The sequence below is a fragment of the Falco biarmicus genome, chromosome 19, assembly GCF_023638135.1.
Source record: "Falco biarmicus isolate bFalBia1 chromosome 19, bFalBia1.pri, whole genome shotgun sequence".
Lineage (NCBI taxonomy): Eukaryota > Metazoa > Chordata > Aves > Falconiformes > Falconidae > Falco > Falco biarmicus.
The window spans coordinates 2403994-2416625 of NC_079306.1; the positions used below are offsets into that span (position 1 = coordinate 2403994).

The 12632-nt window shown below is 64.3% G+C and overlaps 2 protein-coding genes across 2 annotated transcripts; one reads left to right on the plus strand and one right to left on the minus strand.

Annotated features, from left to right (window-relative positions):
• The first annotated feature begins 152 nt into the window (after positions 1–152).
• SHMT2 (serine hydroxymethyltransferase 2) lies at positions 153–5159 on the plus strand. The gene is made up of 12 exons (XM_056322491.1): positions 153–277; positions 1376–1573; positions 1677–1756; positions 1979–2179; positions 2263–2344; positions 2599–2721; positions 2830–2969; positions 3206–3371; positions 3444–3543; positions 3795–3950; positions 4460–4567; positions 4744–5159. Exons 1-12 carry the CDS (start codon positions 254–256, stop codon positions 4869–4871), a joined length of 1506 nt encoding a protein of 501 aa, XP_056178466.1. The 5' UTR covers positions 153–253; the 3' UTR covers positions 4872–5159.
• A 795-nt stretch (positions 5160–5954) lies between these two features.
• On the minus strand, positions 5955–12632 carry NDUFA4L2 (NDUFA4 mitochondrial complex associated like 2). The gene is made up of 4 exons (XM_056322492.1): positions 12527–12632; positions 8427–8515; positions 6580–6640; positions 5955–6329 (listed from the first exon to the last, which is right to left on the minus strand). Exons 1-4 carry the CDS (start codon positions 12581–12583, stop codon positions 6273–6275), a joined length of 264 nt encoding a protein of 87 aa, XP_056178467.1. The 5' UTR covers positions 12584–12632; the 3' UTR covers positions 5955–6272.

Genomic DNA, 12632 nt, shown 5'->3' on the forward strand with positions numbered 1-12632 from the left:
CGCGGCGGAGCCCACCGGGATGGCGGGGGGAGGAGCGGGAGGGGAAGGGGGACGGAGGTGCGGACGGCGCCAGGACCGGGGCGCCCCGCGGCGGGGGCTGCACCTCCAGTTTCCCGTCGGGCCCCGCGGTGCCGGCAGCCCTTTGGCCCCGCCCCAGCAGCGCGCGCCGGGGGCGGGGCGGGCCGGGACCGGGGCCGGCACCGGGACCCGGGCACCGGGACCCGGCCGGGACCCGCCTGCAGCGCGGACCGCGATGTGGCTGCTCCGCCTGGGCAGGGTGAGTCTGGGAGCCCGGCGGGGGTCCCGGTGCCCGCGGGGTGCCCGTGCCCGTGCCTGGCGGGGTGCCGGTGCCCGGGCAGGTCCCGTTGCACAGGGAATGCCGGTGCCCGCAGCGGGCCCCAGCACCCGGGGGGGGCTCCCGGTGCCCGCACGGGTCCCGATGCCCGCAGGGGGTCCCGGTCCCCGCCCGTGTCCCCGTGCCCAGGGGGTGTCGCGGTGCCCGGGGGCGATCCGGCTACCCGCGGGGGGTGTCCCGGTGCCGGGGGGGTCGCGCTGTGCGTACCCGATTGTCCCGACCCCCCTCCCGCCCCAGCGCCCCATTGCAGCCGCGGGGGGCAGCTCCTGCTCGGCGGGTGTCGGGGCAGCGGCGCCTGGTCCCGCCCCCCCCCCCCCCCCCCGCCGGGCTGCGGCACCCCCGGTCCGGCCTGCGCGGACTTTGCGTCTGTCCCAAAGTCCCCGGGCCGGGGCAGCCACCGCCGGCCTTGCCCCCTGCCCGGCGCCCACGGGTGATGCAATGAGGCCACGGCGGTTACATCACCCGGCACCGGGCACCGGCACCGGGTCTAAGAGGGGGGGCACAGTTCACTTTCCGGGACCCCGGGCTGAGGGGCGCAGTGAGGGCTCACCTCCCCCCCCCCCCCAGCCTTGTGCATGGTGCTGCGGAGGGGTTGTTGGAGGGGTTCCCCATTGCACACCCCCCTGCAGCACTGTGCACAACGTGGGGGTCTCGGCGGGGGGCTGAGCATCTGGCTGTCCCCCCCCCAAGCGCTGCTCTGCCGCACGCGTGCTCTGCACCCGCAGCGGGCCTGGCTGTCGTTCCTCCTGCTTCGGCATCGGCCCTCAGCAAGATGCTCCTGCTGCGGCCGTGGGCCCGGGAGGCCTTGGGGGGGTCTCCATGTGCCTTATGGGGACCCTGGGGTCCCTGCGTGCTCACCCTGCAGGGTGGCACCAGTGGCTGGAGACAGAACACCAGGGTCTTGCTGCTGGCACTGTCACCTGCTGGTCCAGGGCACTTTGGGGGGTAAGGGGGCCTGGCACACGCCTCTGTGGGGTCGCAGCCTGTCAGCCCCCCCCCCCCCCCCCATCTCCTGCGCAGGCCCTGCAGCGATACGGTGGCCGTGTGGCTACCAGCAGCCAGCAGGCGCAGCATGGCACTGCTGCGGTGGCTGCCACTGGGCACGTGCCCAGCTGGACGGGACAGGAGAGTCTGGCTGAGAGTGACCCAGAGATGTGGACCCTGGTCCAGAAGGAGAAGGATCGGCAGTGCCGGGGGCTGGAGCTCATCGCCTCTGAGGTGGGGTACAGGGTCCTTGGCGCAGGGGGCGGTGACAGTCCCGGGGGGGCCCTGCTCAGGTGGGAGCTCTGCTGTCCCATCTCTGAGCCCCTTTTTCCTCCAGAATTTCTGCAGCCGGGCGGCACTGGAAGCCCTGGGCTCCTGCCTCAACAACAAGTACTCGGAGGGGTACCCTGGCAAGAGGTAATGGGGGGAAGCAGGCTCTGGGGGTGGGAGGGCACTGGTGGCATCGGGGGTCCTGCCGTGGCCTGGATTCAGCTGCAGAGAAGGTGAAGGGGAGCCCCGGGGCAGGAGTGGGTGCTTCAAGGGAAGGCTCTCCTCTCCACCGAGGTCTCCTGTGGGGCATGGTGGGCAGCTGTGGGGCTGGTCAGGGGAAGGCCCCCCCCGACAACCTCCCTTCCACAGGTACTATGGGGGAGCTGAAGTGGTGGACCAGATCGAGCTCTTGTGCGAGCAGCGGGCTCTGGAGGCGTTCGACCTGGATCCGGCCCGCTGGGGCGTCAACGTTCAGCCCTACTCAGGGTCTCCAGCCAACTTAGCAGCCTACACCGCCCTGCTGCAGCCCCACGACCGCCTGATGGGGCTGGACCTGCCCGATGGGGGCCAGTATGTAGTGGGGTGGGGTGGCCTGGAGCCTGCTGCCTCTTGGGGGGCCCAGCCTGATCCTGCACCTCTGCCCTCCCCTGCAGCCTCACACATGGGTACATGTCGGACGTCAAGAGAATCTCAGCAACATCCATCTTCTTCGAGTCAATGCCCTACAAACTTGACGTGAGCCAAGGGGGGCGGGTTCCTGGGGGAAGAGGGGGGATCGGCTGGCCAAGCTGTGCTGGTGGTGTCACTGTGGTGCCCAAGCTGCTCTGCCGTCCCCTGCCCTACCCTCCCAGTGTCACGGCCGTGTCCCAGTGCCGCAGGGTGCTTGGGTGCTGCCTGTGACTCAGCCAAACACCCTGTGCTCAGAGCTGGGGTGGGGGCAGGGAAGTGCATGTGCCTCAGCAAGCCGTCTGTCTGTCCGTCCCTCGTAGCCAGCCACGGGACTGATTGACTACAACCAACTGGAGGTGACGGCACGGCTCTTCCGCCCTCGTCTCATCATTGCCGGCACTAGTGCATACGCTCGCCTCGTTGACTACGCTCGCATGAAGAAGGTACAGGGGCAGCGTCTCCGTCCTGGGTGCCTGCCACAGCATAAGGGCAGTTGCACCCCACTCGTGGCCGTGGGGACAGGGACAGCCCATAACTCCCCATGTCCCCAGGTGTGTGAGGAAGTGAAGGCGTACTTGCTTGCAGACATAGCGCACGTCAGCGGGCTGATGGCAGCCAAGGTCATCCCTTCGCCCTTCGAGTACGCAGACGTGGTCACCAGCACTACACACAAGACACTACGTGGCGTCAGGTGAGGCTGCGTCCTGCCACCCCCTCCCCTGGGAGGACACTTGCCCATGGTGAGCGACCACGAAGCAGAGGCTGCATTTCATGCTTTGGCTGGAGCCAGAGCTGAGCAAGAGGGACCTGCAGGAGGGTGGTAGCGCCGTTGGTGCTGCCCTGTATTGCGGGGAGGGGGCTGAGCCCCTGCCATGGGGCAACAGCGGGCAGGTAGGAGGAGCGGTACCAGCTCTCTCCCACTGCCAGGTCGGGACTGATCTTCTACCGCAAGGGCGTGCGCTCGGTGGATAAGAAGACGGGCAAGGAGATACACTACGACTTGGAGGACAGGATCAACTTTGCTGTCTTCCCCTCCCTGCAAGGGGGCCCCCATAACCACGCCATTGCCGCCGTGGCTGTGACCCTCAAGGAGGTCTGTGCCGGGGCGGTGAGCTCGGGGCTGGGGGTGACCCAGGCCCCATGCTGATGTGTTCTCCTCTCCCAGGCCAGTTCACCAGCTTTCCGCCAGTACTGCCAGCAGGTGCTGAAGAACTCCAAAGCCATGGCACAAGCCCTGCTCCAGCGTGGGTACACCCTGGTGTCAGGTAATGCCTCCTTCCCTGCCCTTCTGGGGGTAAGGAGGGATGAGGCTGTGGTAGGTCACAAGTGGCACCGCTTGGTCTCGGTGCCCTTAGGCAGCATTGGGGAGCGTTGGGCGGGTTGGGTGGCAGAGGGAGGGGTGGAAGGCAGAACAGGGCTTGGGAGGCCGAACGGGGGCAGTGCCGCAGAGCGGAGAAGGTGGCCAGGGGTGCTCAGGGATGGCTGTCACTCCTCACTCCTTTCCCTTGCTCCCCAGGTGGCACCGACAACCACCTGGTGCTGGTGGACTTGCGGCCCAAGGGCATTGACGGTGCACGAGCTGAGCGGGTGCTGGAGCTCGTCTCCATCACTGCCAACAAGAACACGTGCCCGGGGGACAAGAGTGCGCTCACGCCAGGGGGGCTGCGCCTGGGTGAGGGACAGAGCCTGCTCAGGGGGGTCTGCAAGGGCACGTGGTGATAGACCAAGGGGTAACAGCTTTAAACTGAAAGAGGGTGGACTTAGGTTAGATATGAGGAAGAAATTCTTCGCTGTGAGGGTGGTGAGGCGCTGGCACAGGTTGCCCAGAGAAGCTGTGGATGCCCTGTCCCCGCGAGTGGTCAAGGCCAGGTTGGATGGGGCCTGAAGCCACCTGCTCTAGTGGAAGGTGTTCCCATGGCAGCGGGGTTGGAACTAGGGGATCCTTAAGGTCCCTTCCAACCCAAACCATTCTGTGAGTCCCCGGCTTCCACCCCGGGGCATCCCCCCTCAGATTCACCCCCCTCTGAGGACTCCCCATGGGAATTTGGAGCCAGTTTCTGGCTCAGAGAGGGGCACAGGACCCCATGGGGGCTGGGCTTGGGGAGCCCCTTTGTGGAACTGGCTTCTGCAAGTGGTGCCCCCGAGCAGCTCCCGGCCCTGATGGGCTCCATCCCCCCCCAGGTGCCCCTGCATTGACCTCCCGCCACTTCCGTGAGGAGGATTTCCAGAAAGTCGTGGCTTTCATCGATGAGGGCATCATGCTGGCCCTGGACATCAAGAGCAAAACCAGTGAGTGAGCGGGGGGCCCCCATCTCCCGCCTTCCTGGGTGCCAGCTGGCACCTCTCTGTTTGGGGTGCGGGGGCCGTGCCCCAAGTTGGTGCCAGCCTGCCCCCCTTGCCCGGGCAGGGACGGGGCTGCTGTAATGTCCCCCCACCCTTCACACCGTCTCCCCTCCTGCCCCCAGGCAAGCTCCAGGAGTTCAAGACCTTCCTGCTGCAGGACGCGGAGACACAGCGCCGCTTGGCTGACCTGCGCCAGCGTGTGGAGACCTTTGCTCGTGCCTTCCCCATGCCTGGCTTCAGCGACCACTGAGCGGGGGCTCTCACCCCTCCTGCCAGGCTGGGACTACCGAGGGGCGAGGGGAGGCTTAAACCCACCCTCTGCATTCCCCATTCCCCCTCATCCCCCACCAGCACCGTTGGCATTGGGTACTCCCTCCCTGGGCCCACCCCCATCCTGCTGTCAGTGTTAGGGTACAGAGACACCCCCACCCAGACCCTGATGGAGGGACCCATCCTCGCTCCAGCCTTGTCCCCTCTGTCCAGGCAAGTCTTGCACTTTTCTACAGGGGGAGGTCAGTAATAAAAGTGGGGGTAGGTCTGCTGGTGCGGAGCTGTGTGGGTGCTGAGCTGGGGAGGGAGGGGTTGGTGACAAAGTGTTGTGGGGGGACAGCGTCCCCGGGACCCCATAGCACTGTGCCAGGGTGCTGTGGGTGGATGTGGAGCACGGACTGCTGGGTCTTGCTCAGTGTAACCCCTGCCCCCGAGGCAAGACGGGTATGGTGGGGGTCTGTGGGGAGGGGTCTGTGGCCAAGGCTGCCCCCCCTGCTCTCCTCCTGCTGCAGGGTGCAGAGCCATGAGCGAGACCCCCCTGCCTGGCTGGAGGTAGCCCAGCTCTGGGCAGGCCAGCAGCCACCTATTCCCCGGCACGTCCCGCTGTCCTGGGTCATCTGCTGTCCTGGGTCATCTGCTCCGTATTTCCTGGCCGTGAGTTCCCTGACATGGCCTCAGCCGAACAAACAGCGCTGGGCAGGGCCCCCCCCGCCACTGGCAAGGGCCAGCTCCCTGCCCTGTGGCACAAACCCCCGGGGGCAGCCGGGGCTGCACACGCATGTAGGACATGCACATGTATCCTTGTGCATGTGTGTGACCCCCTCCACCCCACACGGCTTTTCCATCCCCGGGGGGGGCTGGGTTGGGACGTTGGGATGGGGTGGTCCCTGGGCAGCCCCCTGGGGCCCCGGAGCGTGGGAGAGAGGAAACGCGGCACCAAGAGGCCATGAACCAGCACTTCCAGCGGGATGTGAGCCCCCACCCCAACCTTTGGAGGGGGGTGTTGAATGTCTCCGATCTTTATGGGCCTGGGAAACTGCATGTATAATGCATTTTGCTGCCCCCCGCCCAGCCCCCAGTAATTTATTAACATCCGACAAAGTTTAATGCAGGTGGGACACAATGGCGAGAGTGACATGCCAGGCAGGGCGGGAGGGCGCATGGGCTGGTGGCAGCGGTCATGTTGCTCCCAGAGTGATGTAGTTTATTGCGGGCAGGAGCACAGCCCCACGTTTGGGGGTGCTGGGGAAGCAGACCTGTGTGCACTGTGACTGCTGCAGAGCCGCGGGACAGGTGAGAGCTGGGAAGGCTGGTGGTGGCCGTGATGGTGCTGCTGGGGGTGGGTGCGCTCTCCCCTACCCCAGCACATCCCAGGGTCAGCTCAGAAACTGGGACGGTCCTTCTTGAGGTTCTTGTAGTCAGTGGAAACTGCCAGAAACTGGAGAAATGAAGGACATGAGAGGGTGTCGCATCCCCTGTAGCTGCCCCTGCAGCCTGGCCTTGGCTGTGGGGTGGGGGGCCGGTGTTCCCCTCCCAGAGCTGAGCACAAGGAGCTGGAGGGCTCACGCACCACTGCCCCAGGGCTGACACCACCTCCCCGCTTCCACGAAGAAAACGTGATGCCTTGCCCTAAGAGTGACCATTCCCCCACCCCAGAGTGCCAGGTCCCCGATTTGCCCAGTGCTCACTTTATACTGGTCCGTGGGGCTCAGCTTATTCCAGGGTTCAGGATTATTTTTTCGATCCCAGCTGCAAGGGGTGATGGGGCCATCAGCACCTGTAAGGAGGGTGGGGGAGACGGCCCTGCCCTCCCCCCCTTTTACCCTGACTCTGCCCCCAGCCCCGACTCTGCAGAAATAATCCACTGTACCCACACACCCCAGTGCTGCTGCGGCTGGCAGGTCAGGGGGCTCTGATCGGGTCCCTCCAAGCCCCCTGGGGTGAGGAGCTGGGGGGGCAGGGGCAGGCACGCTCCCTGGGGGGTGCTCCTGGAGCATCCCTGCCACAGCCTGACTCACCCGAACTGCAGCCTGGCTGCCGCCCCAGCACAGGGCTGGCACACAGGCTGCTGCACCGGCCGTACGTGCAGGGGTGCACGTCTGCCTGCTCCCCCCCCCCCCCCCCAACCACACATCCCCCAGCTGGCAACTCTGCAGGCACTGCCTTGCTGCACTCCTGCCTGGGGGGCTCCCTTCTGGCCTTGGCTGCTCTGACTGCCCCCCCTTCCCAAAAGCCCCCAGCCTTCATTCCCGGTTTGGGGGGCAGCGGGGGGAGCTGCTGCCTGCCCTGTTGTGCCCACCTGCTGTGAGTGAGCACGGATACTGCAGCACTTGTGAGCATGCGATGCTTGTGAGTGTGCAAGGCAACTGCACGGGGTGGCTGGTGGTGCTCAGCTAAAACCTTCCCAAAGAGGACACGTCCCGTCCTGTCCCAGGAGGGGTTGTGGACGGCCAGCAAAGCCGTGGGATGGGTCCCTGGAGAGAGCAGCTCACGTCTCCCCCTCTCCCGTCCCCCTGCAATCCACTAGTGTTGGCCAAGAGCAGAATTTTCCATCTGGGAAGATGCGTGCGTGCGCGCGTGTGTGCGCACGTTGAGGGCTGGAGAGGAGCTGTGCTGCAAATGCAGACCCCTGGAGCTGTTTAATAGCATTAATGTGCTGTGGGGGTGCTGCTGTTGCTTTATCCAACCCCCCCACCCCCACCCCACCCCCCACATGCACACCCCTGCGCTTCCACCATCAAAGACAAGGTGCCTGGATCTGCTAATTGCTGAGCTAAGTACCCTGGGCAGCTGGCGTCAAATTAAATCAATGAGCGTTTTACCGGGAGCAAACAAATATTAGGTAGGCATTAGACAGCGTGGGGCTGCAGGGACTGTGGGCCACTGAGCTACAAGGAAAAAAAAATAGTCTCGTGCGCCACAGCATGCCTGTCTGTCCTGTGCCAATCCATCCAGCCTCTATTCCTCATCAATCCATCCCCACACCTTGTCTCCTTCTCCCTTCTCTCCCTCTCCATTCATCCTTGCACACCGCTTTTGTGTCTGTCTATCCCTCCTTCTCTCTTCCCATTCCTTCTCCATCCATCCATCCCACTGGTTTCCCATTCCTCTATCAATCCATCCCTCCCCACACTGTCTTTCCCCCTCTCCATCAGTCACATACTGCTTTTATCTGCCTCCCCATCCACCCATCCATCCCGCTCCCGCCGCCGTCCCGTATCCTCTCCTGCCAGCCCCCAGTTCCACAGCAGCTGGTGCGGCGCCCAGAGCAGCGGACTGAAGGGGCCCTTGTCCCCCCCAAGCAAGGAGAGGGCAGATGGTGCCCCAGGTTCCCTCACCCCCTCCCGGCACCTCTGCACCCTCCCTCACCCCCTCCGGGTGCCTCTGCACCCAGGTTTGCCAGGAAGGTGTCGGAGTGCACCCAGGTACCTTATGCACCATAGTGCCCACCCGCCGCACCTGGACATCAGCCCCCTCGGCTCCGGGGGCGCGGGCCAAGTGCCCGAGGGGTGCCCAGGGGCACCCCGACCCATACCTGACGTCTGGGCTGTACAGGGCCAGCCTCAGCAGGTACAGGACAGCACTGCCCAGGCCAACACTGATGAAGCCAATGAGGGGAATGAGCTGGAGAGAGAGAGAGAGAGAGAGAAATGAAAAATACCCCAATAAAATGAATATTTATCAGGCTGACTGGAGAGTGAAAGGGAGAGCTGACACACCGGGAGATTTACAGGGGAAATATGGCAGAGCAATCCTGTAGCTGGGCTGCGGTACACAGTGTAGCTGTCAGCTTGAGTGACTGAATTAAAAGAGGGAGAGAAAAATCGGCTCGTGTTGGAGAGGAATTGGATTTGGAATGAGAAATCACTTCCCCTCTGCCTGCTGCTGCCCAGCGCCGGTGCTGGCTGGTGTGGCCACGGGTGAGGGCAGGGGGGCCCGGTCCTGGCATGCGTGGTGCCCCTGGTCAGGGGCTGAGCCTCGGCTAACGATTCCTCCCCACGGCTCTCGGTCCCTGCCCGGTGCAGCGCTGCAGCCCTGGGCAGGGTTGGCCCCAGCCAGGGTGCCCCCCATGGCAGGCTCACTGCCCCCCACAGCTGCACCCCCCGGCCCTGCACCCCTTCCCCACCACCTCCCGGTGAAGCATGAGATGAGGAGGGTTCAGTTCATCTTCCCCTGTGCCTACAGCAGGGACAACTGGGACATACTGGGGACAGACATCATGCTGGTGGCTGAGCAGCTGGGTCCACAGCAGGTTTTGGGGACGCAGTGACAGTGCAGTGGCGGCGGGGAAGGCACTCAGAGATCCCCTGTCCCCCTCCCCAGGGGCTGCCCCAGCCCCGCAGTGGGCATTCCTGCGAGCAGGAGGTCCCTTCGCCCCCCTCCATGCCCACAGGGCCCCTCCTCAGGCCTTTGCACCGCGACCAGCTCCATGTTCTCATCTCCGCTCTCCCCTGCATCGTGCTGCCAATCCCCCAGTGCCCGGGGGGACATGGCCTCAATCGGAGCCGAGACGAGGCTGCTTTGACCTCCCCCAAATTGCCGCAGCCCCCGCGCTGGGGAAGACGGTCTGAGCGTAATGAACCTCCCACCAGCCCGCGCCCCTGGGAAGGCAAACACGGCCGGCGCCTCGCCGTGCCCATTAGCGGGGAGCGGGGGCTGGTGGTGCTGCAAGAGCCGTGCGTGCCGTGCAGTTTGCATTGCCAGCACCTGAGCGCCTGGGTTATATTTGCAATTTTGCTTGGCAGCTTGAGCTCTTAGCACGTGTCTCCAAACCCCCACCCAACCACCCACTGCACGGTGACTCAGTTTCCCCACTTGGATGAGACTGGGGGGGGTCTGGGGGGGCGACTCTAAACCATGAAGAAAAGGGTCTGTCCAAACCCCTCTGTTCTGTGCCAAGCACCTTGATGACCTGCACACAGAGCGGGTCTTGTAGGGAAGACACCTGAGCAGTCAGATGTGTCCCTTCCCCAGGCACTCCCCGCCCAGCCTTTGGTCCCCAACATAGACACCGCTCTGCATCCTCTCCCAGTGCTCCCAGCACGGCCCAGCTCCTGCTTGGCAGCACCCATGGCCAAACCAAGCAGCGCTCCGCACTCACACCGGCTGATCAAGCACCCGGCAGATGCCAACGCCAATTTGGGAGGTTAGAGGCATCAGCAGATAATGATCTTTTGCGCCGTGTGCGGCTGGGTGCCAGGAGGATCTGGCAGTAGCCGCTACCCAACCGCGCCGGCTAATCAAGACGAACTCCACAGCACTGGGAATTGCAGTGTCCGTTGGAGGAGATTCGGGGCGATGGGTTCGTCTCACCATCTGCTGCTGACACCTTCTGGGTAATTAATGCCTGGGAAGAATTAAAGGTAGGGGGAGCTGGGGCAACCGCTCATGCAGCAGGCGAGGGGCTCAGAGCTGCAAGTGCAGGCAGTGGGGCCTGATCCCCCCCCCAAGACGTGCACAAAAATAAACAAGACTTATTGAGAGCTCGACCTGAAGCATACGGGGAGTTAAAACGCTGCTTGAGTGTGTGCAGTGTCTGCCCTCTCACCCCAACTGTGGGGACCTGTTTGGCATGAGGCAGGCATTCCCCTGCTCCCTGGGACCCCCCATCTCTGCCGGCAGCGAGGCCAAGCCCCCCAGCCAGGCACGGCTGGTGCCACCAGGCTGGCTGCAGCCCCAGCCATCACCCAGCACTTCCAAGTGACCAGTAATGAGCCGGTGCCAGCTCTGCCGGGGTGGGGATCTGGCCCCTTTCCTACTGCTCTGGCAACAAAAACAGCAGGAAGGAGAAAACAAACACATGAAGATGCTGGGTGAGGCAAGGGGTCCTGTGCCTGGAGGGGGTGGAATGAGCACCTCATGCCAGGGTTTGGATGAGCATCCCACGGCAGGACCATGCATGGAGGGGAATGGGCAGTGGGACGCAGTGGTGGGTTCTGCCCAGCGCCCAAAGGCACCCGCTGAGCTGTGCAGCCCTGGACTGCCATGCCGGTGGGCTCTTGCCCTTCCAAACCTCCTGTGCTTCACTGCCACGGTGCTCCACCGGCATGCCTGGGACATTAATCACTGCCAGGCGGGCAGGCAGCTGGGCATGCTGCGGTGGGAGAGTCTCTTGCCAGGTGAAAGTGCTGATGTACCTGCCCGGCACGAGCTGCAGCTGATCACATGTAGTGGATGACATGTCAAAAATTGCCCCAGCAACCTCTGCCGGCAGTAATCCTGCTTAATGACGCCAGGCACACGCCGGGCACTTCACGTACAGGCACCCAGGACCACCCCACTCCACCCACCTTTACACACACTGTTTGGGGGCCTCTCTGTGCCGCCTAAGTCACACCACCATGGCAGACACAAACAGAAAAGCCCCATATCCCTCCATTCTGCACACAGAAACACGCTGCAGTGCCACGAAGAGCATGCAGGAGCCTTGGCTGGTGCCGTCCATCCAGCCGCTCTCACCGAGGACATGCAAAGCACCCCGGTGTCCCGGCTGCCCCGAAGAGCCCAGCCCCAGGTTCTCCCGCTCCAGCCCTGGACTCCACTCCCCTGCCCGAGCCTGCCGCCAAGCCAGGCGTCGGGATGCTCAGCCATGGCTCATCATCCTTTCCAGCCTGGCTGCTTTACCCTCCCCAAACCCAACTGCCAACAGCTTACGTGACTTCCAGCTTGCAGCTCGTTAACCCTCCCCAGGCCACCAGCCCCTGCCAGCACCCCAGGGAGGGCACTGGGTGGGGGGGGATAGGCAAGCGGGGGGCTGGGGACCCTCTGGCAAGGGCCAGGTCCCTGCTGCGGGAGGGAACCCATCCTGGCAGCCAAAGAAGCCCGTTCTGGCAGAGCGGGCATACTTGCCCAGCTGCCACCGTCTTGGACGGTCTGTAGTTTATGAGGGTTTAAGCCACAAAACCCTCAGCCTGAAATTTTGACGGCAGGGGACAGGGACAGATCTGAACTGAAAGGATGGGAGTTGGGGCTTCAAACGTAGGGCTGCCAGGGCCAGTGAGGAGGGGGCTTGATTTCAGTCCCCCCTCCCTCAAAGAAGCCCCCGGAGCAGGGTACAGTGGGGGCAGGACACGGAGCCCCAGACTAGGCGTGCCCGCCAGGGCAAGTAAGCCTGGGTGTGTTTAAGAGTCGATGTGCCCCAAGCCCAGCCTGGCTCAGCGAAGGAGCTCTGGCCCCTCAGCAGTCTGGATGGTGGGAGCGGGTCAGCCAGCACAGGGTGGTCTCACCTCTCCTCAGCAAAGGAGGGCTGGGGACCACCGGGACTACCCAGCTTACCTGGAAGATGCTGCAAGAGCTGGGAGGACAGTGTGAAGGAGAAGCTGGCAAGCAGGGACAACCTGGGAAGGGACCGGGAGGGCAGGGGAGCTGGACTGGGAGGCTGGGAAAGGGTTTGGGGAGTGGGAGGAAGAGGGGGCTGGCAAAGGGCGCAAAGGGCAGAGGAGGGCTGGAGGAATGGGGGGGGTGGGAAGGAAGGAGAAGGATGTGGAGAAGCACAGGGTCCCTGAGGCATGTGGTGAGGGAAGCGCAAGGGTGAGCCCAGGACGGGGGCTGCAGGGGGTCCCTGGGAGGAGAAGAGGGGCAGAGAGATGGGGAGGAACGGGGGTCCCTGGAGGGAGAGGGTGTGGGGTGACTCACTCCGGGGTGCCGCTTGACGTGCCGGGAGAACATGCTTCCGAGCAGGGGGCCCTTCATGGCGAGGGTGTGGGAAGGTCCCGCTGCGATGGCAGGCTCTCGAGTGCTG